The sequence below is a fragment of the Erythranthe guttata genome, chromosome 6 (assembly GCF_056151865.1).
Source record: "Erythranthe guttata isolate IM_541 chromosome 6, IM_541, whole genome shotgun sequence".
Classification (NCBI taxonomy): domain Eukaryota; kingdom Viridiplantae; phylum Streptophyta; class Magnoliopsida; order Lamiales; family Phrymaceae; genus Erythranthe; species Erythranthe guttata.
In genome coordinates this window covers 8372246-8398552 of record NC_142538.1, presented here as the reverse complement: position 1 = coordinate 8398552, position 26307 = coordinate 8372246, and the positions used below count along the sequence as shown (strand labels likewise).

General features: G+C 34.1%; 6 protein-coding genes, 1 long non-coding RNA gene and 1 other non-coding gene across 8 annotated transcripts; 2 read left to right on the top strand and 6 right to left on the bottom strand.

Annotated features, from left to right (window-relative positions):
• Positions 1–388: 388 nt before the first annotated feature.
• Positions 389–2456, bottom strand: LOC105964412 (uncharacterized). Its single transcript, XR_001173370.2, has 3 exons — positions 1672–2456; positions 790–881; positions 389–693 (listed from the first exon to the last, which is right to left on the bottom strand). It is a non-coding gene; the product is annotated as an uncharacterized LOC105964412 (long non-coding RNA).
• A 9714-nt stretch (positions 2457–12170) lies between these two features.
• LOC148770068 (U5 spliceosomal RNA) lies at positions 12171–12284 on the bottom strand. Its single transcript, XR_016031945.1, has one exon. It is a non-coding gene; the product is annotated as a U5 spliceosomal RNA (small nuclear RNA).
• A 152-nt stretch (positions 12285–12436) lies between these two features.
• LOC148770067 (auxin-responsive protein SAUR20-like) lies at positions 12437–12955 on the bottom strand. Its single transcript, XM_088819808.1, has one exon. The coding sequence runs from the start codon at positions 12854–12856 to the stop codon at positions 12590–12592; it is 267 nt and encodes an 88-aa protein (XP_088675934.1). The 5' UTR covers positions 12857–12955; the 3' UTR covers positions 12437–12589.
• Positions 12956–13488: 533 nt separating this feature from the next.
• On the top strand, positions 13489–14093 carry LOC148770066 (auxin-responsive protein SAUR21-like). Its single transcript, XM_088819807.1, has one exon. The coding sequence runs from the start codon at positions 13614–13616 to the stop codon at positions 13878–13880; it is 267 nt and encodes an 88-aa protein (XP_088675933.1). The 5' UTR covers positions 13489–13613; the 3' UTR covers positions 13881–14093.
• Positions 14094–16794: 2701 nt separating this feature from the next.
• On the bottom strand, positions 16795–17608 carry LOC105960436 (17.3 kDa class I heat shock protein). Its single transcript, XM_012984609.2, has one exon. It carries the CDS (start codon positions 17443–17445, stop codon positions 16963–16965), a length of 483 nt encoding a protein of 160 aa, XP_012840063.1. The 5' UTR covers positions 17446–17608; the 3' UTR covers positions 16795–16962.
• A 1067-nt stretch (positions 17609–18675) lies between these two features.
• On the bottom strand, positions 18676–19274 carry LOC148770065 (auxin-responsive protein SAUR23-like). Its single transcript, XM_088819805.1, has one exon. The coding sequence runs from the start codon at positions 19130–19132 to the stop codon at positions 18866–18868; it is 267 nt and encodes an 88-aa protein (XP_088675931.1). The 5' UTR covers positions 19133–19274; the 3' UTR covers positions 18676–18865.
• A 555-nt stretch (positions 19275–19829) lies between these two features.
• LOC148770064 (auxin-responsive protein SAUR21-like) lies at positions 19830–20376 on the top strand. The gene has a single exon (XM_088819803.1). The coding sequence runs from the start codon at positions 19953–19955 to the stop codon at positions 20217–20219; it is 267 nt and encodes an 88-aa protein (XP_088675929.1). The 5' UTR covers positions 19830–19952; the 3' UTR covers positions 20220–20376.
• A 1502-nt stretch (positions 20377–21878) lies between these two features.
• On the bottom strand, positions 21879–22837 carry LOC105960434 (17.3 kDa class I heat shock protein). Its single transcript, XM_012984607.2, has one exon. It carries the CDS (start codon positions 22548–22550, stop codon positions 22068–22070), a length of 483 nt encoding a protein of 160 aa, XP_012840061.1. The 5' UTR covers positions 22551–22837; the 3' UTR covers positions 21879–22067.
• Positions 22838–26307: the final 3470 nt, after the last annotated feature.

Below are 26307 nucleotides of genomic sequence, written 5' to 3'. Positions count from 1 at the left end.
CACTTGTCCGTGACAACATCGTCACAAAAAAACGTCCGTCACAAATATTCCATCAAGAACATCGGTCACAAATACTTCATTCAAAACTTCCGTCACAAAATTCCATCACAAGTATCTCGTCACAAATATGTTACAAATATTTAATAATCTTTCGGTCACAATTCCATCACAAGTATCTCGTCACAAATATGTTACAAATATTTAATTATCTTTCGGTCACAATTCGATCACTGGTTATTGATTCAGGAAGTTTCGCTATTCGCTATTCAAAGCTATTTTAGTTTTTTTATATTTGTTATACGAATATTTCAAAACTTCATTCAACTTCAAAATTCTTGATAATCAACACACAATCTACTACAAAACAAAACTAACAAAAAGTAGAAGATACCAAGTAAATTCGCACAGAAAATTCTTAGAAGACCAAATTTACATATGATTCCACAATAGTCAAAACATATAATACATAGACCGAAAGAAAACTCGAAAGAGTTTTGCATTAAAATTGAAGGAAGCCACCTAATTTTTCAATTCGATACAAGTTAAAAAAGATATTTCTTCTGTAACAATGTTCGAGATCAATATCCTTCTCAGTTACGTGCTCGAGCTTGTTGATGCAGAAAGCTAGTTTCGATCAGACCGTTGCTGCATTGAGCCCTCAAATTTGAACTCGAACAAAATTTACACGAGACCCTGCGAGCAAAGAAATTTATTTAACAATCAGTAAATTCCAATGTGCAGATTTCATGATTATGGAAAAAGAATTTATAATTATTCCTCTATACTTACTGATGTGTAATCTATCACAATAGGAAACAAAAATACTCTTGTCGTCCACGATTATGCATGAGCCATGCAGAGTTTGTGATGAGTTCTTGGTGCTATTGGCATTTGAAAAACAAGAAATGCATCTTGCATCAATATTATTCAGAGGAAACATTATGATTAACCCCCAAAATCGTAAGCACTAGGTAAGGAAGGGGCAAAATACAAAAATCCGACCACTAAGATCTTCATTCTAGCTCTTTACTACAAAAAAATCCGAAAAAAAAGAGAAACTTTTATGCAAAATCATATTTGTCTGAACACTAGAAGCAAACCTGCAATCTTAACTTTTCAAGGACTTGTATGGACAAAGTTTTATTGAAACATTCATTTCAACTTAGTAAAAGATTAAATCTAATTTGAAAACTTGCAGTAGTATAACACCTTCGGCACATTAGTCTAGAAGCAATTGAATAATATTTGGATAGGGCATTGATATCTCAAGATCATTAGAAGAGAAAAATGAAAATTCTGCTAAATGTAAAAGCACAACTCAAATGCATTGGCCATGACTAAAACCAACCTTAAAAGCAAATCTCACTACTTAGATGGAAAAAAGTCCTAGACTGCTAAAGGCACAATACCTTAGAGTTAATACGACCTTGAAAACACTATTAAAAAAATAAAAGTAGTGCGACCTCTAACAACTAGAGAAGATAAAAATACGTTAATCTCGAACAATAATTGTTTATATACGGCCTAACTGCAGATCTGGGGAATTAGTTATAACATTTCAATATACATTTGCATCCAAAACTCAGAATTCATGTAGACACAGATATGTAGTAAAGTACAAAATCAGAAACTACCCACTTAAATTGCCGGTAGAAGAAATTAGATAAGTACCTAAAATCACTGATGCCAAATCACTGATGCCGTTGTTGCTATAGATGGTAGAAACCACCGATGCTAGTAGAGAGCTATGGGCCTAATCGCAAAATCGCTGGTGGTCGGTCGGTGCGCCATGCCCAATCACAATAATTGATTCCCAGTCTACCGCTGTCGATGGTTTCATGTTTGAAACGGAGTTGGAGTTTAAAAAAAAACCGTAAATCCAGAAACCCTAACCTTGTCACCGGGTGTTTTGTTGATGTTTTCTGGTGCTTGTTGACAGTGTCCACGGTATTAATTTATGGTAGTGGGAGCGTGGAGTCAAATGTCAAAAACACCCTCTGACCGGCTGAAACCGATGAACCCGAAAATTGGTCAATGACCCGGGTTTTCATATCGGAGGCTGTTGGTGGCGGGATTTGGCCAGAGTTCGTCTGGGGTGACCGGATCTGGGTGGAGTAGGCCGTGGGTTGCCGGGATTTGCGGATCTGGCCGTGAATTGCCGGAATCCGACGGGTTTGGTCGTGGGTCGAACAGATGGCTGAATATGGATGGAGAAAAAAGATGAATAAGAAGAAAACAAATTAGATAAGGAAGAGATAGAGAGGGAAGAAGAAAAAAAAATAGAAGTAACAATTAATTAATTGTGAGTAAAAGAGAGGGGATAGGTGCTGAATTTCTTGGGAAAGAAACAGAAGATGAAGGGAAGGAGAAGCCGGCCGCAATGACGAGAGGAAAATTTAGAGAGAAGAAAAGGGCATAAAAAAATATTAAAAAAGTGAATAAAATAAAGGCAAGAGTCTATAAAAAAAAAATAAAGGGGAAGAAAGTGTGAAGATTAAAAAAAATGTATATAAATTATAATTTTAAATATTAAAATTTATAATATAATTAAAAATTTAAAAAACTAAAACAACCGGGTTGAATCGGTCCAATCGTAACCCGAATGCTTATCCCGTTTTGTGTCCGATCCGATTCTGACAACATTAATTATTACATAATATACTACAAATCAAAGTACAATTAATTAATTTAAGCCTGATAATTTTATTTAATTGTAGGCTTCATTTTTTAATTCATCAAGTTCTTTTTTCAAAATAGTAAAATATTGACATATGATTGAAACAATGCATTTTTTATTATTTATTTTTAGGGTAAATTACGAAAATCCCCCATAAAAAAATACAATATGTTACATATGTAAGTTAATTAATTAATGAAGTTACTTATTAACAAAAATGGATCAAATTTCAAAATTGTGTATCTTACAAACTCGGTCGAAAGTAATTTAAAATCAAATAACAAATATTTTTTGAAGCAAAATAATAAACAAAATTAAACAATTTTCCGAACCAATGTTGTTAAAGAGGAATAGTATGAATTTTGAACAATATCTAAAATATATTTACAATATTAGCATTGGAATAGTTCATATTTGTTATATTATTATGTTTTTTAATATATTATAATCAGTTTTAGTCACCATTAAATTGTTTTACAAAGATCAAAATAAGTATAAATGATTAATAAATCAAAATCAAAATGTAATTATTTTTAATCAATAAACATATGTGTCGAATTTGTGATCAGGATATCAAAAGTGATGAATTAATGACGAAACTTAAAATGTGACAGATTCGTTACTGAATTACATGTGACGGATTTGTGATTGAATAAAGATAGTGACAGATAAATGACAAAATTTAAAATATGACAGATTTATGACGGAGTTGTGTATGACAGATGTGTGACGGCGATGCAGTAACGACGGATCAATGACGAATCGTGACATGGGACGGATTTATGACTGAAATCTATGTGACAAATTTGTGATGGAAACGAGATTGTGACGAATTTGTGACCAATATTAGTCAAACTATTGCTTCTTTAAAAATATTATGACCGATTTGTGACTACACTATTTTTCGTCATAAAATATGTCACTGATTTGTGACAAAACTAATTTCTGTCAAACAAGATGTGACTGAAATGTGACAAAAGTTTGGTTGTCACAAAATTCGTCGCAAAATTGGTCATGTACTCGTCACAATCAATTGCAGAGTTTTTGTAATGAAAGCAGTCACAAATTTGACACCAATTCGATCACTAATTGTGACAGATTTAGTGTGTCACAAGTTTTCCGTTACAAAAGCCATGTTTTTTGGTAGTGAAATGGAAATCCCTTTATCTGATGTCAAAGAAGTGGAGGTGCACGTTGGATTGCAAGAGGTAATTAATATAATTTGATTTTATAATATCTCGTGTTTAATTTATTTATATTTTCCCATGCATGCATGTACGCGAGAATCGTTTTGGGTGCAGGCTTTAAGCATACTGAAGGCATCTCTTACATCGACGTCTGCTTTAACCGATGGGTTGAAGATCAATAGCATGGTAAAGAAAAAGCCTAACCACGCAAGTGCATTTATAAGGCGGTTCGCACAATTGTTTAATTAGTCATTTTAACGTGCACGGATTGTTTTGTTTCCCAGTAATGGTATTAGGCCTTAATCCTTATTCACGTTTCAGTTTCCCAGTAATGGTATTAGGCCTTAATCCTTATTCACGTTTCAGCAGTATGCAAGTTGTAATTTACTTCATTGTTCAGGTAACTGATAATTTAGTTAATATTTACTGAAATTGTGTTTTCTGACCCGAATTGTTTTATGGTCATAATAATAAGGATAGATTAAAAGATTGAGCTTTGGTCCCTTTAATGTTTTATATTATAATTGCCTCATAGATTTGTATTTTGTTATGCAATTGTCTATGTATGTTAGTATTAGTATTATTATCAACCATCAATTTACAGTTGACCATTAAATTATGTAATTAATTAGGAAAACAATAAAAATATTTTAAAATTTGCTATTCAAACATACTTATAATTTTTCAGAAATTACAAAGATAGTAGAATTTTTCTCCCTCGTACTTGCTTTACTTTTGCCAAATGCGAAATATGGAAATTGCAAATTTTAAATTTTGTTCTCCAGAATATAGTATTCAATATTGATTCAAGACAGTGAGGGGGAACCCCTCAAACCCCATTTATCAATATTAGCCCAAATTTTTTTTTTCATTTTGACATACTTATCATGTGATGTTATGAATTGTGACATACCTCCATTAATTTATTATAATTCAATTTTATCCTTTTTAATTTGTTTAACCCTAGAAACACTATGTTTACTTCTCAACGGCTTTTTCACTTTCTCTCCTTCGCCAATGCTTCTCTTTCCCCTTTATTTCTTTTATCTTCCACCACCGCCACCACTCTCTTTGTGGACTGATATCTTCCACCGCAAATATCACTCATGCCTCTCCAATTCGCCGTCGCGAGCAGTGGCGAATCCAGGAATTTAGCCAAGGGGGTGCGAAAGTTTACGGGGTTCGGGGGCAGCGCCCCCGATTTTTTTTAATAATAATAATACCAGCATAAAATAATATTAATATGTAGGAAAATCGAAATTTTAAGACCAATTGCAATTTTTTGTAGAATTTTGGAAAAATGAGAGAAAATGTTAGAGTATAAATGGATTTGTAGAGAGAAAATGTGAGTAAATTTTGGAAAAATGAGAGAAAATGTTAAGTATAAATGGATCTGTAGAGAGAAAATGTGAGTATAAATGGATTTGTAGAGTTTTGGAAAAGCTATAAAAAATTTGATGATTTTGGGACTCGAACCTATGACATTTCACAAAAGATTAAAGCTACTTACCAGGTGAACTACCAATTACGTTTGTTAAATAATCACATATAATATAATATAACAATATATATATAGGGAATATTTTTTTTTTAATTTCAAGGGTGTGCAGCTGCACACCCTAGACATATAGTAGATCCGCCGCTGGTCGCGAGTTCTTACCCACACAGAGTTGGAGGATTCGTTGAGGAACATGGAGAGACAGAGGTTGTCTTCCGCCAAAATTTGTAATTTCCGACGACACCAGCCGCTGCTTTTTCGACACCCAGACGAACTACTCCTCATCTTCAACCAACAATAACAAGATCCAAAGCAATCTTTCCCTATTAATCCTCCCCTAAGTCCATTCTCTCCATAGCTAGCATTCTCCCTCGGTCAAAACGCCCCCGCAAATTTCGTCGCCGCAGCCAATCCGCTCTCCAACCTCAACAGTAGCTGCCGCACCCACGTCAATTTCATCGCCCTCCATAACAACCAGAGAGCGGCCGCACGGCGAGGAGATTTCAGAGGCGGAGTTCGAGGCATGGCACTAGTAATTGGAGCAGGAGGAGGTTGTCGAATTGGGGAGTGACGGTGGAGGAGCATCTGCGGCGGCTCATCATTGTACTTGAAACGCCGTGGGATTTTGGTTATTTTACAGATATTTCATTTAGTTGTTTCCGACAGTGGAAAATGGGCGGTCTTCCGACGCCTTGCAAATTAGAGTTGTTTTTTTTTTTTTTTTTGTTGGTTTCGGTGATTCATAGTTGATTTTGATATTTTTCATAGTAGGTTTCGATAATATTTTAGTTGATTTCTATATATTGTAGTTGGTTTCGATGATTTCGTAGTTGGTCTCGATGATTTTGTGTTGGTTTTGATGATTTTGTAGTTGTTTTCGAGAAATTGTAGGGGATTACTATAAATTGTAACTTGTAGTTGGTTGTTAAAATTTGTTGTTGGATTGAGGTGTTTTCATAGGCTTTGCCGAAGTTTTTGCTTGTAACGCCCGCAACTGAACGTTGACTGTAATTATACTTTCATTGATGATGATTGAATTGTCGCTGATAGTAATTATATTGCCGTTGACAGGACAATTACTGTAAACACAATAATATTACTGTCAACCACATCAATATTATTGTTCTTTTGGCTTTTGTATCTTGTTTGATTTGTTGACCAGTCAACGTAATAATATTACTGTCGTTGCCGGTAAAATTGTTGTAAATACAATAATATTACTGTCAACCACATCAATATTAATTTTTTTGGCCTTTTATTTTGTTTGATTGTAATATTACTGTAAACAGTATTCTAAAAATCGGCCGAGGCGGCCGATTAATCGGTCTCCGAGGCGGAGGTGGTCCAAAACCTTTACGATTTTAGTGTAAAGGTTTGAAAAATCGGTTTTTTGTCTGTGAGGCGGTTTTAGGCGGTCTGAGGCGGTCTGAGGCGGTCTGAGGCGGTCAAACCTTTAAGGCGGATCAAACTCGGTTGCAAAAATCGGCCAAAAATCGGTAAAAAATCGGTTTTTTTTTTTTTTTTTTTTTTTTGTTTTTTATAATTCAAAATAAAAGTTGGGATTTTAATAAAAGAAAATATGAGTTTATGCCTTATTTTGTTTATGCTAATTATTGTTGTTAAAGAACTAATGATGTATGCCAGAAATGTTCAAGAATAAATGTAAATTCAAAAAAATTGCTTTTTTATTTATATTTTATAAGGATATTGTATTATGATCTTATAATTATTAAACTTTTATTATGTTATTAAGAATATGTACATGATGGAGATATAACTATGTGTAAATATCTTTTTATATATGTTTCGAGTATTTATAAATAATATCTAGAGATATATTATATTAAATTTTATTTCCGATTTATCACCGATTAATCACCGCCGCACCGATTAATCGTGAATCGGTGCCTGACCGACTCGGATCCGATTACCGCTTTTTACAAACACAATAGTATTACTTTTAGTTGACAATAATATTACTTTCGTTACAGTAATATTATTGTGGTTGACAGTAATATTACTGTCAACCACATGAATATTAATTCTTTTGACTTTGTATTATGTTTGCATTTGTTGAACGGTCAACATATTAATATTACTCTATTACACAATTATAGTGATTTTTGTTGTGTTAATATTATTGTGTTGAACTGTAATACAGTTAATATTATTGTGTTAAATAGTAATATAGTTAATATGGCTGTCAACCACAGCAGTATCACTGTTTAAACAGACCAAAAAATGAAAAGAAAAAAAAAGTCAAGGCCACGCTTGTCAGACGCGGCAGAAAGGAAAAAAAATCAAAAAACTCAACGCTGAAAACCAGCGGAAAAAGCAGACAGGTAAAAAAAAATAAAAAACAACCCCGCTCAACGGCGACGACTGACGAAATTGTAGTCAAAATTGGGTTAGGAGAAAAAATTGAATAATAGATGAAATTTGAGGTTAAATTGAATTAAATGATAAAATTGGAGCATATTAAAATGTGAGGGGGTATTTTAGTCTTTTACGCACCTTTGGACATTGTCTAGATTTTTTTTGTAAAATATTTTTTTGTCTTGGCCCCTTTATGGATAAGTAGCTCATGATGGGTTTATTTTTTAGGGTTTGTCTAGGGTGAGATACCCCATGTTCTAAACTTTTATGAGATATGCATTAATCACCATTAATTTTCTAAGATTAAATCTGGACCCTAGGAAAATAACATGGCTTATGTTCTAAAAAATGAAGTATTTTACCAAATTATCCTTCGATTATTTTTTTTATTAAATTAATATAAAATTGATTAACATTGAATTGTCTAATTTACCCCCTACTATATTTTAATTAAATAATTAATTTAAATTCATTGTGACCGAGATTTATTTGATAAATAATCGAAAAAAATGCATTCATTAGGAATAGAACTTGTGACCTCTTAATACATTTATCACTCCTAACCATCCAAGCACATTAACTTATTATGATATATTTAACAATAATTGTATACATACTGTGAATTCAAATATTAATTGCAACATTCATTATTATTAAATTAATAATGATATTAAATAAATTATTAACAAATTTAATAAAATAAAGTTTTAAAAATATAAAGAATTGCAGTTCAATACGCCAAACATCTATCATTAATTATATAATATTAGAAGTATTAATAAACTCCACCATTTAATGTAAAGAATGCTCAATTAAATATAAAAAAATGCATAACTTAATTCAAACTCACTTATGTTATTTAATCGATAGTGTGACAAATCCAAATAAAAAATAAAATAATATGTTTGTTTAGAAGAAGAAAAAATTATAACTCATTCCAATTAGTAGTTTTCTTACTTTAAAATAAAATTATATACTACAAATACTATATTGTGAATTTCTTTTAATATTTAATTTAATCAACTAGTAAGATTTGTATCGATGAAGTACAAATCCTTTCAATTAGTAAACATTATTCAAATATTTTAATCGGTTGCTTAACTATTGACATAACATGTTACATAATTGATTTAACTATTTATAAGTAATGTCTAATATCTTTTTAATTCAATTTTGTCATAAAAAATAGTAAATTTAATTCCTAACACATGTAAGAACCTAATCGTAAATCATAATATTTTATCAAAGCGTAATATTTGAACCAATTAAGCTCAAGTGCTTTCAATTCGTAAAAATTATTCAAATATTTGAATCGATTCATTAGCGCGCTCAACTATTGACAAGAACGTCTTAATCAAATTAACTATTATTAATTAAAGTGTAATACATTTTTAATTCAATTTTATCATAAAAAAATAATTCCTAAATTACGCAAGAATCAAATCATAAGATTAATTAAAGCGTATGATTTGAATCAATTAAGCGCAAATCCTTTTAATTTGTAAATATTATTCAAAAATTTGAATCGATTAAATTCAACCACTGACAAGAACGTATTAATCGAGTTAACTATTTATAATTAAAGTCTACTATCCTTTTAATTCAATTTTAACAACAAAATAATAATTTAATTCGTAAAATCGTAAAAATCATATCGTAAATCGTAAGATTTAATCTAACCATGAACCGATTAAATCTTACGATTTTTACGAATTAAATTTTATTATTTTTTATGATAAAATTCAATAAAAAAAAGGTTACTAAACTTTAACTATACACAGATTGATTAATACGCTATTGTAAATTATTGAGTTTAACCGATTCAAATATTTGAATATTGTATACGAATTGAAATGAGTTGAGCTTAATCGATCAAATCTTTGAATATTGTCTTTGAATTGAAAACACATGAGTTTAATTGATTCAAATATTACGATTTAATAAAATCTTCCAATTTACGATTCAATTCAAACTTCAAATTCTTTCGAAACTCATTTTTAAATTACACGAGTTGAACAACATTTCCTTAGATTTTTAAATTATATTATATAAAGATTTGTTAGTATGGGATATTTTTAATATATAATAATAATAATTATATGAGAATTAATAATTTATTTAACATTATTTATATAAGTTTTATAACCATTATAAATTGTAGCTTTGTGATATATATCCGTATTGTTAGTTTATTGTCAATTATGTGTTGTGTCTTAATGGTAAGTATTCTTGTGTGTTTTCAGATGGTCACGAGTTCGAATTCAGGTTGATGCAATTTTCGATGGGTGGTTTAATGATTTTTACGAATAATGATATAATTGACATTATAAATTTTAATTCAACAATAAATATATATTTAAAATTGCATTAAAAATATAGAGGGTAAAATTGACATTACATTAATATTATATAATGGCCGATTTTTTGAAAATATTAATTATACGAAGGGTATTTACGACAATACGTAAATGAGGAAAAAATGGATTTTTTGGCAGGGACACGTGGCGCAATATAAAGGGGGTATCTCATAAAAGTTTAGAACATAGGATCTCACCCTAGAAAGACCCTATTTTTTATTGTCCCTAAAATAACATGATTTATTTTAAAATAATTTTTTACATATATGCTTATAATATATCAATGAAAGTTGTCCAAATGTAGTGTTATACAAAATTAAATTACATCGAAAATATCTATATGTAGAAAAATTATAATAAGAAGAAAATAAACTCTCACCTTCATATAAATATAGCACATGAAAAGACATTTGATATTTAAACTACATTATTAAGCTATGTTAATTTATTATTTTCATTCTTTTTTATCACAGAATTGAGTACACCAACTAGTTGATGGTATAACTTTGTTATAAGCGGCATAAAAGAAAGCACAAAAAATGTTAAGAAACAAAAAAGATTCATACTTTTAAAGTTGGTAGAGGTAGAGAGTTTGTAAGCAAACTGCCAAACGAATAGGTCTTTAATCTTTAAATGTAGAACGAAGTATTGTTATTTATAAACCTTTACGGCCACAAATTTGAAGCCTTTGGCACATTCATTGTTTCTATCACTAATTTTCTTATTTTAATAATTATTAAAGTTAATTATGAGCGTAGTTCATTTTGCCTCTCTCTCTCTCTCTCTCTCTCTCTCTCTCTCTCTCTCTCTCTCTCTCTCTCTCTCTCTCTCTTTATTTATTGATTTATTATTATTTATTTTTTGTTGACAGTTACCGCATAAGAGGTCTTTCTTTTCTTTGAGATTTTCCCTCGGAACCTCATTTTCACCTTGGGAAGGGATACTATTGAGTCGGTTGCCTCCCCAAAGACAGAAGATGGAACACATATGTAGATGCACTAGAGAAGTATCTCGAACAATATTCTTATTCGTCAGCGACATAGTGGTTAAACCAGTTTTCTAACAATGTAAACTTTTTTCTTGCACTATGTTTGTGAAATCATAGGTTTCATGATCAACAAAGTTTATGAATTTTCTCTCATTTTTCTTTTGTTGTTGACCAACCAAAGAAGTGTTACTCGAGGGTGGAGGAAGCGGAAGCATCGTTAACAATGTTCTAATACTCAACACAACAACGGTAAACAATATTTATGAATCCAACATAACTAGTTTTTGACGCACTATGGTTCTTTGTACTATTTTCCTTGTTTTTAACAACTTAAGAGAAGTTAATTATGAATGGGATTTTATGAACCCCGTTCTCTTTTTAGTTTGTTGTCGAATGATGAATGAATTGAAATAGACAAGCATCTTTGAACTATACTCGTGCTTATAAGGGTAGACCAAATTTCATTAAGGTTGTGTTTAGATTGAGTTATTTGAAATGAATGGTTTTTAATCAATTCAATTGGGGAGGATTTGAAACAATTATAATTTAGGAAGGGGTTTGAAATTCACCACAATTGCTAAAAAAAGAAAAACTAAAAATGAGAACTGTGGATTTGAAATCCACAATGAATCTCTTTGTCCAAACAAGTACAATGAGGTTGCTGTTACGGATTTGCAATACCTCCTCAATTAATTTTCCCATCCAAAATGCACTCCAAGGAACATTGACTAGTTAATTTTTTTCTCGCATCATGATTGCAGGATCAATACCATTAGGAACAGACTTTATGAACTCTCTCTCTCTCTCTCTCTCTCTCTCTCTCTCTCTCTCTCTCTCTCTCTCTCTCTCTCTCTCTTGTGTTTTCTCGTCGACCTACCAATGTTGTTTTACGAAGACAAATTCAATTTAATATTTTCGTTGGCTTTCACCTTTATTGAAGATTCAATCTCTTAGGCCGAAGATTCATTATTTTCTTTATTTTTTCCAGTTCTAGTAGCCTCTTTAGTAATGAGTAAATCTATTAGATTCCCATTTCACTAGGTTTACTAATAATGTACAATTAATGGGTCAGTAAACGTTATTAATAACCAGAATGGCTGAATTTGGTTTCAAACATACTTATGATGCTCGAATTACAGCGAAAACATAGTATTCTTTAGCAAAAGGCGAACAAATAGTTCACTATGTTCTCACTGCTCTTTGAGTGAACTCGACTATAACCTATTATTTGGTTGTTTTCCTATGGGATTCTTTTGGGGTTGCATGAAATTCCCAATTTAGTAGCATACGACATGTTTTTTTTTCTTGACAACCATGTATTCATGATGGCAGAACTAGAAATATTGATAACAATTTGTAAGAAGATAAGGCATCCGTGTATTAAAGTATTACGATTCATTTGTTCGTGAATACATTTTGTTTCCGACAAAGTATCTTCTGTGTTCACAAAATATGTAATAGAATCTAGCTAATACAATTTATATCCTCTAAAAATTAGTATATATATTACTCTCTGCTCAAGCGATATGTTAGCTCAACGAATAACTCTTCACTGCAAGGAATAGTAAGGCCACCCATTGGATGGTGGAATCCGAATTCTTCTTCAGCTTGGCATAGTAATTCTTGAAATGAAGGATGATTCAAATACGACAATGGAATTACAAATCGCTTCTTTTCACTTTCTCCTATGTAAACAGCCAAATGACCCTTTGGAACTTCAGCTGATCTTTTTTCAGCCGATAAAGACCGCCTTAGAATTTTGTGAATAGCCATCGGTTCTTTGTGAAACTAAATCTTAAATAAAATTAAGGAATGTATGAGAATTTTATGAAGTGAAATATGAGAAGTTGAAGGCTGCAGGTTTGTGAGTTTAGATATGTGACGTATAAACATATATATAGATGAAGTTGTAAATACTATATCCAAATTAGTTGGATTGAGTGGTGATGAAAAGGCCAAAGGATATGTGGTGGCTACTGGACAAGTTAGAGAAACAAAAGAACATGAAGAATGAATTATTTGTCAATTGTGAGGGACCCTTATATCATTCCTAACACCACCAGCAAGAAAACGTCATATTGACCCGCTGAATAGAATGTGGCATAAATTCAATTGCAAAACAAAACTTGGCATTTAGGATAACATGGCCTAATTAGTAGATATATGGAAATAAATAGAGATGATGGTTTAAGGGGCCGTGTTGCCATAGTTGGTAGGATACAACATTTTCTATCACACAAATTTTTGTTGCCTTGACTTCATTTCATTTTTTTAAAGACAAATCCATGTGCTTTCATATGCGTGTGTTTTTTCGAGTTTCATAGAGCAACCACATTAATTTATGTTGACCATGTTATGTCGATATCTGAAGAATTCATCATTTCTTTCTAGCCTATATATACAACACCGTTTCTTGATTACAAACAACAACTCCTGATCAAAATACTCTTATCCTTCTCAGCTTTCACTTATTTCAAATACCTCTTCGTTTTTACTTGAGCTAAGCAAGATTCACTTCACACAAACTAAGATGGCAATCCGTCAAATTTTGAGACGGTCATTATCCAACGAAAGAAGATCAGTTGAAGTTCCAAAAGGGCATTTGGCTGTTTATGTTGGGGAGGGCGAGAAAAAGCGATTTGTTATTCCATTATCATACTTAAACCATCATTTGTTTCAAGAATTGCTATTCCAGGCCGAAGAAGAATTTGGATTCCATCATCCGATGGGTGGGATCACAATTCCTTGCAGTGAAGATCTATTTATTGATTTAACCTCTCGTTTGATCAGAGCATGATTGATATACATATTTAGGAGGATCACAATTTTGTAAAATTAGTTCTTCTTGTTTGTTCTCCTTTACTAGGCAGACATAATAGTTTATCAAGAAATGTATAGAAGCACTGAATTAGAGTATATACAAAAATCTTAAGATGCAAAAGTATTGCGGGTTTTGAGTTGGAAATACTAATTCCATATGAACTGAACAGTACGTTCAAATCAATCTTGATATATTTAGTTGCATTTTTTTATCATATGGGAAAATTTGACAACCACCCCTAATAGAGCATACAATATTCTCCGGGCATGGAATCAGCCACTACAGATGACCCCATCGGAGTCACCAAATCATGGGTTGGCCCAAAAGTGTTTGTTCTTACAAAGTCATCTTTTGTTCGATTTATCAAGATTTCATGGAAAATACCATACGTACAGTTGTGGTAGCCGTAGATCTCAATCGCATCAATTTCCAAGGAACTCTAGCTAGAGACCTCTCATTTCTCACATATTTATCTCTTTATCATTCCCATAATCATTTGCTGCCAGGTCCTCCCATAATCTCTCGGCCCGACGACGCCATAAAGGTTTGGCCATCGTGGATGATGTTTAACAAAGTCTGGTTTGATGGAGCGAGACAGTTGGTCGAGCGACAATTATTAAACCAAAGGGGACAACACAATGGAAAGGGGAGAAGCCATGGTCATTTCTGTAATTTTCCAGCCTTGATCAAACAGTGTCAAGGTCAGAAATCTGAAAACTAACGACGAGAACTATATTGGGACAATTTTACAAGTACATGGGGTAAATCGATGCAATCGTAAGTACAACTGGGGTGGAAAATAGAATCTGCCCTATATTTTATCCACATGTTAAGAAATAATAATTTAATTTAATTATAAGCACGCTTTAAATAAATATTTCTGAGTTTTTCTACTTAAATATGATAAAATGAAACATGAATTATTGGGACCATGGTTTGCGCGGAAACGCAATGGGAACAGTCCTCCCGTGCTGAAGAGTATTTGCGAAGAAGTACCAATAAATTGGTCGCCTTTTTTCGGCGATCGAATGGTGGATTCGAGGTATGTGTATGGTGTTTGGAAAACCGGGATTAAATTGGAGAAATGTTGGATGAAGAGAGGTGAGATTGAAGAGGCTATTTAGATAGTGATTGTTTGGGAAGAGAAAGTGGAGAAATGAGGCAGAGAGTTTTGTGTCTTGAGGAGAAGATTGATGTTTGTGTGAAATCGGGTGGTTCTTCTTATGTAGCATTTGATGGTTTGGTTAATCTCATTTCATCATTTGTTAAATCTTGTGTTTTATTGGTTGTTACATACAACAATTTTGTGCATATTCACTCATAAAATAAGGCCAAATTACGCTCAGCCATAAGATAAAATTAGGGAAAATTACAGTTTATGTCCCTAAAATTTACCACTAAAACGATTTATGTCCTCAAACATTTCAATCCACGAAATACGTCCTCAAACTTGCCACTTTTGATCACTTTATGTTATGCCGTTAACGTCGGCAGCTAACTTCGACGGAAATTGCACGCGTGGCTCACATGACGTCTATGTGGCCGTTAAATGTCGAGTTGTACAACACCCAGTGCCTACTTGGTTGACGAAACGTGATGTGGAGCGACACGTCATTCTCCTCCCCTATTTCTATTTTAAAATCCCTAATTCTCCATATCCCCAATGAACCCGTAAATCCAATCCCTAAAACCCCATTTCGAATCCTTCTATTAAGGTGAAATTCGAAAATAGCAGAATCGTCTGTGAATCCATGGCCATTTTTCGTGGTGTTTTACCTGCAAAATAGCCCAATAAACAAATGCCGAATGTTTCCTCGATTTCATTTTCATCTTCGGGCTGAAATATCATGTCTTCTTCCACTTCGTTGGGGAAGTCGGGGAGCTGGAATCCGTTCTTGGCCACTTTATTCTTGGCCAAAAAAGAATTATATGCAGCTTTGACAGGTGCTGCATGTTTTTTTTTTCCGGAATTGGTTCAGACATTTTGTCGAACACCTTCTGGGCAGGTTCTGAAACTGCGGAGTTGGGTAGAATTTGTGCCATCTTCACCATCCTTGTGCTCGCTTCATCGAGACCACAAGGGGCACAAGCATCAGCAGGCGAAGAATCACACGACCCCAATGTTCTAGAGACGGAGTTGGGAGAAGAATTACCTTCTTCCTCTCGATTGCAGACATGTGTTTGCACGTGAATCTGCTGTTCTCTGAGAAGGGAAAAACTCTTCAAATGTGAGAATGTTTGGATTTTTTATGGGTTTATGACTTCGATTTTAGTATGGGTTCGAGCAAGAATGCAGATTGGATTGAAAATTTGGGAATGGGAATGAACGTGATTTGGGAGAGTGAGTTGGAGGAAATTAGTATATTCTTGTGCCACGTCAACATTTAATATTCAATATATTATTCCACGTCACATTTAACGGCCACATAGACGTCACGTGAGCCACGCGTGCAATTTCCGTCGAAGTTAGCTGCCGACGTTAACGGCAGAACATAAAGTGATCAAAAGTGGCAAGTTTGAGGACATATTTTGTGGATTGAAATGTTTAAGGACATACATCGTTTTAGTGGTAAAGTTTAGGGACATAAACTGTAATTTTCTCGATAAGATTAAATTATGAAAATTTCTCATTTTTGGGTAATTACAATCACTCTCATCAACTATATATTGTCCATATTTACGGTGTCAAATTTACTTATTAAAGGAGGAAGTTTTCGTAAGATAATAGGTAACTGAGAGAGATAATAGTTAACTGAGAGAGGTGGTTGTAATTATCATTTCATAATTTAATTTAACTTGAGAGAGAAGGCCATAATTTGTCAACGTTTTAGATCTAAAGGAAATACTGATACAAGAGTTTAACATATAGAAATGATTAAAAGTAAAGTACTGAAAAGCAACATGTAATTTCTTATTTACCAGTTCGGCTTTATTCTGGAATTTCTATTGTACATACTATATAGTGATACTTCACTTGCCACAAAACCAAAAAGAAATACACTCCAAAATATACGACAACCGGACAAACCAAAACATACTGAAATACAAAATTCAAACATTAGCCAGAAATGTCAATCGCCTTGACCTCAGGTTTCTTCACCTCCTCCTTGGGCACAGTCACAGTCAGCACCCCATTCTCCATCGCCGCCTTCACCTGTTCCAATTTAGCATTCTCCGGCAGCCTGAATCTGCGGATGAACTTGCCGGAGCTCCTCTCGACACGGTGCCACTTGTCGTTCTTCTCCTCTTGCTCTTTGCTTCTCTCTCCGCTTATCTGAAGAATACTACCATCCTCAACCTCAACCTTCACTTCCTCTTTCTTCAGTCCAGGTACATCCACTTTAAACAAGTGTGCCTCCGGCGTCTCTTTCCAGTCGATCCTAGCGTTTGCCACAGCGGCAGTTTCTCCGGCGTAGGAGGGTAGATTACCCACGGCGGAGGAGAATGGGAATCCCTGAAATGGATCCCAAACATCCAATGAAAATGGATCAAACACGTTGCTTCGGCGGCCATTGCCAAAGAAGCTTGGAATCAAAGACATCTCTGCAAAAAATAATACTTGATGGTGATGAACTTGTTGATTTGGTTTTTGATGATGAATTTGATAGTTTCTAATTTTCGATGGGATTTGGTTGAAGGAGAACGCGTATTTATATGGGTGATCAGACGATTCTTGCAAATTCCTGAAATTTCAAGAGCGAAACGGATTCCCGGTACAATTCGAACATCTTCTAGAACATACTTGTTCTTTCTTTGGGCCTTCACTTTATATTTTTGGGTTTTTTGCAAAAACCACCACTATATAATCTAAAATTGCTGAAAAAACCCACATGTTAAAAACATTAGCAATAACTCCCTATGAAAATTAGTCAGAGGCAACAAGGGCCCTGCCAGCTTATCGCGTGCTCCACACGCCGATTGTGCGACTGTAAGTTTATTTTTGACCCGAAAGGACCAAAATTCACTTTAATTATAAATTTCAAAAATTACAGATTCACCCCGAAATTCAATATGCCCCAAAATCAAGTTTTGAAAAAAATTCAATTCAATCCTTAACCTTTTAAAAAAAACCATCTTCTCCAAAATAAACAAAAAAATTCACTCAACCAGCTGCACACCATCTCCGACGTCTTCCTCATCAGAAAACATCAATCTCGATTTCTACCCCGAAATGGCATCGTCGGGCTCACCTCCGACCAGCACTCGAACTCCGAAACGGCGTCGTTTGGAAGTCGGCAGCACAAAATAGATCTAAACCAGCTCCAATTCGTTCTCGGGTTCGAGGGTTGGCAGCTACCTCCCAAAACTCAATTCTAAATTCTGTGAACCTTGATTCGTACATGAGTGAGGTCGACTCCAAAACATACTTATAACACGAATTTCTCTATAATTATACTTCAAAATTGAACTGGATTTATTACGAAAAATTCCCAAAAGAAATTGGCCCTCCAAAAAGAGACGTATGCTGCTTGAATTAAAACGACAACACGATATTCTTTAGCAAAAGGTGAACAATTAATTCACTATGCTCTCTTTACTCGCTGAGTGAACTCGAACATATTACTGCCATTTCATTTATTCTCTGGCTATAAACTATTAATTCCTATGGGATTCGTTTTCCGAGCCAAAATAGAAGTATTGGCACTTAAATACTCTTCTACAAATTCAAATGTTGGTGATTGAATGAAATTCCTAATGAGTTGCCTTTTTTGTATTCTGATAAGTACAGTTTAGTAGCATATGACAAGTTATTTTTTTTTCTTGGTTGTGGTTAAAAATAATAGGCAATATATTCATGTATCAAAGTGGCTCAAAACTAGTATACATTAAAATCTTCCATATGTATTACGATTAATTTGTGCGGGAATACATTTTGTATCCGACAAGTATCTTCTGTGTTTACAAAATATGTAAAGAATCTAGCTAACAAAAATTATATGCTCTAAAACCTAGTATATATATTACGCTATGCTCAAGCGAGATGTTAGATCAACGAATAAATTCTCACTGCAAGGAATAGTAAGGCCGCCCATTGGATGGTGGAATCCGAATTCTTCTTGAGCTTGACATAGTAATTCTTGAAATGAAGGATGATTCAAATACGATAATGGAATTACAAATCGCTTCTTTTCACTTTCTCCGATGTAAACTGCCAAATGTCCCTTTCGAACTTCAGTTGTTCTCTTTTCAGCCGATAAAGACCGTCTAAGAATTTTGTGAATAGCCATTGATTTTGGTTAAAATAAATCTTTATGAAGCCGAAGATGAAAGAATATGAAGGAATTATAGGAGAGTTTTATGAAGCAAGTGAAATATGAGAAGTTGAAGGCTGGTTGTGAGTTTAGATATGTGTCGTATAAGTATATATATATATATATATATATATATATATATATATATATATATATATATATATATATATATATATATATATTGATGAAGATGTAAATGGTATATCCAAATTAGCTGGATTGAATGGTGATGAAAAGACCAAAGGATATGTGGTGGCTGGAGAAGTTAGAGAAACAAAAGCACATGAAAAATCACATGGTTTTGTCCTTTAATTAGAGCAACATAATGAATTATATATCATCCCTAACACCACCAGCAAGAAAACGTCACATTGAATTGAATGTGGCATTTAGGATAAGATGGCCTAATTAGTAGATATATCGAAATAAATAGAGATGTTGAGATGATGGTTTAAGGGGCCGTGTTGCCAGAGTTGGTAGGATACAACATTTTCTATCACACAAATTCTTGTTGCCTTGACTTCATTTCATTTTTTTAAAGACAAATCCATGTGCTTTCATATGCGTATGTTTTTTCGAGTTTCATAGAGCAACCACATTTATGTTGACCGTGTTATGTAGATATCTGAAGAATTCATCATTTCTTTCTAGCCTATATATATATATACAACACCGTTTCTTAATTACAAACGACAACTCCTGATCAAAATACTCTTATCTTTCTCAGCTTTCACTTATTTCAAATACCTCTTCGTTTTTAGTTGACCAAAGCGAAATTCACTTCACACAAACTAAGATGGCAATCCGTCAAATTTTGAGACGGTCATTATCCAACGAAAGAAGATTAGCTGAAGTTCCAAAAGGGCATTTGGCTGTTTATGTTGGAGAGGGCGAGAAGAAGCGATTTGTTATTCCATTGTCGTACTTAAACCATCATTTGTTTCAAGAATTGCTATTTCAGGCCGAAGAAGAATTCGGGTTCCATCATCCGATGGGTGGGATCACTATTCCTTGCAGTGAAGATCTATTCATTGATTTAACCTCCCGTTTGAGCAGAACATGATCGATATACATGTGTAGGAGGATCACAATTTTGTAAAATTAGTTCTTCTTGTTTGTTTTCATTTTGTAGACAAATATGATAGTTTATCAAGAGAAAAAAAATGTATAGAAGCACAAAATTAGAGTATATATATACGAAAATCATTGAACCATTTTAAGATGCAAAAGTATTGTGTGGTTTGAGTTGGAAATAATAATTCCATATGAACTAAACAGTACGTTCAAATCAATCTAGATTTACTTGCATTTTTTTATCTTATGAAGTAGGGAAAATTTGACAACCATCCCGAACAGAGCATACAATATTCTCGAGGCAAGGAATCAGCCACTACAGACGACCCAATAGGAGTCACCAAATCATGGGTCTTTTGTTCGATTTATCGAGATTTCATTAAACATCCCAGACGTACAGTTGTGGTAGCTGTAGATCTCAATCGCATCAATTTGCAAGGAACTCTAGTTAGAGACTTTTCATTTCGCACATATTTATCTCTTTATCCTTCAGGTGCTGCCAGCTCCTCCCATAATCTCTCAGCCCGACCGACGACACCGTGAATGATGTTTAACAAAGTCTGGTTTAACTGAGCGAGCTGAAACAGTTGGTCGAGCGACAATTCTTAAACCAAAGGGACAACACAATGGAAAGGGGAGAAGCCATGGTCAAATTGATCAAACATTGTCAAGGTCAGAAATCTATAAACTAACGCCGCGGACTACATTGGGACAATTTTACAAGTACATTGGGATAAATCGATACGATCGTACGTAAAATGGGATAAAGTGGTACAAAAGGTGTGGAAAATGGAATTTGCCCTATATTTTATCCACATGTTAAAAAATAATAATTAAATTTAATTATAAGCATGCTGTAAATAAATATTTCTGATATTTCTACTTAACAATGACAAAATTAAACATGAATTATGGGACCATGGTTCGCTAGAACGCCCGGAACGCAACGGACGGACCTCCAGTTTCGGATTCGATTAGGGGGAGGAGTTCTATTTTGAGGTTCTGTCTCATTTTGCAGTTGGTGGATTTTGGACGCAAAGTGGATGGAATTCGACGCTAGGGAGTATTTGCAAAGGAGTACCGATGATTTGTTTGCCTTTTTTCGGCGAACAAATGGTGAATTCGAGGTATGTGTATGGTGTTTGGAAAATAGGGATCAAAATGGAGAAATGTTGGATGGAGAGAGGTGAGATTGAAGAGGTTATTATGAGAGTGATTGTGGGAGGAGAAGGTGAGAAGAAATGCGGGAGAGAGTTTTGTGTCTTGATGAGAAGATTGATGTTTGTGTGAACTTGATGGTTATTACATGAGAGTCGAGACAGTTAGTGTTTATTCACTAATAAAAAGGGGCAAACCGTCACTCCTAAAGCAAAATCAAATTACAAGGCAGAGTTAATTACAACATCCCATGAACTATATATTGTCTTATAAGTTTAACTATTAACAAAATTTTTTTTTGTAAAACAATACGTAGTGAAGGAAGGTGGTTGTAGTTATCCAAAGAAGATAGATTTTTTTCATAATTTAATCTTACCTCATAGAGTTAGCCATTATTTACAATTGCCATAACTAGTTCCCAATGTTTTAAATCTAAAAATGGTACTGAATACTGATACAAGAGTTTAACAAATTAACATATAGAAATGAATTAATGTGAAAAGCAAAATGTAATTTGTTATTTACTAGTTGGGCTTTATTCCGGAATTTCTATTATACATAGTGATATTTCACTTTGCACAAAACCGGATAGAAATACGCTCCCAAATATACGCCAACATTATTCATTATTCATTACAACGAGACAAACCAAAACTTGCTGAAATATAAAATTCAAACATTAACCAGAGATGTCAATCGCCTTGACCTCAGGCTTCTTCACCTCCTCTTTGGGCACAGTCACAGTCAGCACCCCATTCTCCATCGCCGCCTTCACCTCCTCCAATTTAGCATTCTCCGGCAGCCTGAATCTGCGGATGAATTTGCCGGAGCTCCTCTCCACACGGTGCCACTTGTCGTTCTTCTCCTCTTTCTCTTTGCTTCTCTCTCCGCTGATCTGAAGAATACTGCCATCTTCAACCTCAACCTTCACTTCTTCCTTCTTCAACCCGGGAACATCCACCTTGAACAAGTGTGCCTCCGGCGTCTCTTTCCAGTCGATCCTAGCATTGGCCACCGCGGTTGTTTCTCTGGCGGAGGAAGGGAGATTGGTGACGGCTGAGGAGAATGGGAAGCCCTCAAATGGGTCCCAAACATCCAATGAAAATGGATCGAAGACGTTGCTCCGGCGGCCGTTGCCAAAGAAGCTTGGAATCAGAGACATCTCTGCAAAAAATAATACTGGGTGGATGATGAACTTGTTGATTTGATAACTCGGTTTCTAATTTTTGACGGGATTTGGTTGAAGAAGCACGCGTATTTATATGGGTGATCAGAATGATCTTGCAAATTCTTGAAATATCGAGAGCGATACGGATTTCAGTACAATTAGAATTTCGAACATGTTCTAGAAAATACTTAACTGTTCTTTCCTTGGGCCGTGACTTTATATTTTGGGCTCATTACGGAATAAAAACTTTTGAAGCCCAATCTTACAACAATCCATTTGTATCACCATTTCATTTTTTTCATATATTTTATTGGGTTAATAGCATTTTGCAACCTGTACTTTGTCCGTTTTTGCACTTTGCCACCTTAACTAAAAAAAGTTGCACGGGCACACCCAAACTCATTTTTTTACGCACATAACCACTTAAGGGGAATATTCTGGCGAATCTTCTCATTTTTCCGGCGCACGTGCGATGCACATACTTAATGTGAGAATTTTTTGGTCTTTTAATCTGAAGATATCACGTGGGTTAAAATTGAAAGTTCCAAAGGATGAAATTGAAAGATTGAAAATTCCAAGGGGTGAAATTGAAAGATATAAAACTCTCATTCTTCTTCTTCAATGGAAGTTTCGCCCCCATTAATTTGTTCTTTGAACTAACAACAACTTTTGAAAAAAATCCAAGCTTTACAGAAAATAATGGGTTATCTTCTCTCATCAATTTAATCAAAAACCTTGTGAGACGATCTTGGTCCTCAACTTGGATTTTTCCTCGATGTTCCTCCTCATCATCATTAACATATTAAGTCCAATCGTTTCTCTTAGTCTTGTTCGTTAGTTCTTGGATTGGAGAACGATTGGAGGTACGGTTGTGTTCATGGGGGAGATGGAAGTGATTTTGATTAGAGAATTAGCGAGGCATGTTCAAAAGTCTGGACGAATTTGCGTACGTGCATCTCTGGCCATGGATGATTGGGCAAAAATCTTCCTCACAAATTCCACCTGGTTGCACACCACGCGACTCCACCTGTTGCTGCTCTTCTTCTACTGCTTCATATGCATTGCATCTCACATTTGTTATCATAGTTGAATTTTCTCACACATACACATATCTAAAGCGTAATTAATTTTAACATTTACTGTAAACCACAGAAACATACTGAGAATTAGAAAGAAAGAGAGAGAATTGCCTGCATAGTGGAGTATTTGAAGCATTGGAAAGGGTTTCTTTGAAAAATATTAATGGGGAGAAACTCCCATAGAAGAAGAAGACCCACTCCCATGGAAGAAGAAGAACCACAACTCTATTTCAATTAATTTAGAATTTAGGAAAGTTTCAAATTAAGTTCAATTGAGTCCTTAAAACTTCCAGTTTTACCACACATGATATCTTCAGATTAAAGACAAAACCCATGTATTTAGTCATGTGCATCGCACGTGTGCCGGAATCTTTCAAGATTCGCCGTAATATTCCCCCTAGGTGGTTGTGTGCGTAAAAAAAACGAGTTTGGGTGTGCCCGTGCAATTTTTTTTAGTTAAGGTGCCAAAGCGCAAAAATGGGCAAAGTACAGGTGGCAAAATGCTATTAACCCTATTTTATTTGTAGTATTATTTATATTTTGTAATTTGGACCATTAGTGATAACCCCGCCCTCTAGCTTTTTTTAATAGGATATTAACAAGAACCCCTATCTAGGAAAATGAGTTAAGGAAATACCTCCTCCAAAAAATAATTAGATAAAACCCCCTTACCTAATATTCCATCATATTATTTCACAATTTCAAATATACCCTTAATTGTCCAATATACTCTTTCAAAACCCTAATTATGTTTTACGCCGTTTTTTTTTCTTTCTTTTTCTCTTTTCATCTCTTCACACTCTCATCTCTTTCTCTCTTTTTTTTCCTTCTCTACATGATCTGATCTGAGTGTTTGGTGGCGGTCCGACTATGGGGCGATGGTAGAAGGCGGCGCCGAGGCGGCGCTGGCGGAGGTTTGGCGATTGGAGCTTCGAGGGGAGTCTCCACACCGGAGGAGATGCGTACGTTCGTCTATTTCTAAGATTTACTCTTTATTTATGGTTTTGATTTTCTGGAGTAATGTTTGTTTCTGTTGTTTCTGGTTTGAGATTTGAAAATTGGAGATCGGGAATCTAATTGCAGATAGAAATCTCAGAGTTGTACGGGGGCTGCAAAACACGCACTCAATGTAGTTTTGTTTCATTTTACTTATTTGTTATGGATTTTTATTCTAATTTTGCTGCATATTTTTTTATATAGGTGGCTTTGTTTTGGTGATTTTGACCGTAGTACATGGTTCTGTTTTGATTGTTTGTATAAAAAACCGTTAGAATATGGAAGTGGGGTGGTGATGGTGTGGTGTGGCGACGACGTGGTGACGATGAAGAGCAGATCTAGTTTTGGTAGATTGTGGCGGAAGACGGCGCATAAAAAGAAATTCGCACAAGCAGGGCCCTTAATCGACTACGTGTGGTTTAATCGACTATGTTCAATAGTCGATTAAGGCTTAATCGACTATGTTCAGTAGTCGATTAAGGTTAACCGACTCCAGTTGTTAATTTTTTTTTTTGATTTTTTGTTTATTGATTCCAATGTATAAATCAATTACAGTGTTTGTATATATTTTATTTAAATATAGTTGATTTTGCATTTTATTTGTAATTGTGATTTGTTATTTTTAATAGTTAAATTTTTAATCGACTATGCATTAATAAACCTGATAGAGAAAAAAAATTAAAAAAAAACAAAAAAAAGAAAATTTAAAAACAAAATTAGAAAATATAAAAAAATAAAAAAATTTAAGAAAATTAAAAAAATTAAAAACATTAAAAAAATTAAATTTCCTTAATCGACTATGCTTCATAGTCGATTAAGGAAACTGATACAGAAAAGAAGGGGAAATAACGGGAAAAAAAAAACGTTGTGCGCGTGACCCAGCTGTGATGATGTGGCGGGTGGGGGCAAAGCTGGAAAACATAATGGCTCAAAATGGGTGTGGGCTTTTCCCAATGGACTGAAATATTTTGGACCTCTCTCCATTAAAAAAAGTAATGAGGGGGTTTCCTCAAAGAGCCCCTTTTTTAATAAGAGTGGATTCACCCTTATTTTCACTATTAGTAGTAGGTCTAGCATTTTCCTTATTCTAAATATGTCCTTCTTCACTAGTCAATTTCCACTATCTAATACTCATTACTTGATTCCTTTTTTTATTATTGGGGCTATATGCCAAACACCCTTCGTTAGGATTTTAATTTTTAATAAATCCATTATTTATAAATGATATTTGAGATAAATTCAATGGGCCTGAAAAACCATATATGCCCCCACTAATTAGTATAATTATTAAAATTGAAAATACAGTAAGTCAATTCCAAATCCCTCCCAAAAATCATATTACGTATAATTCTCCCAAATATTTCTCCCCCAAATCACTGTAGAAAAACCACTCCGGCATAGCCCATTCTCCATTGTTTTCAGAATTCCCCCAAATTACGGTAGAAGTTGTCTTTAATTTAACAAGGGAAAAAAAAGAGTTGTTACCACGATTGAGAAAATACATATAAATCTGACATGTATAATAATAATAATAAAAACGGACATGTAACTTTGAAATCCGGCAATATATCAAAACCACTTTGTAATTTTAAAGGATCAATCGACTATATGCTAAAACCACATAACAATGGGGAAGAAAAAGTATGTGCATTCATATTAACATTATTTCGAACAGT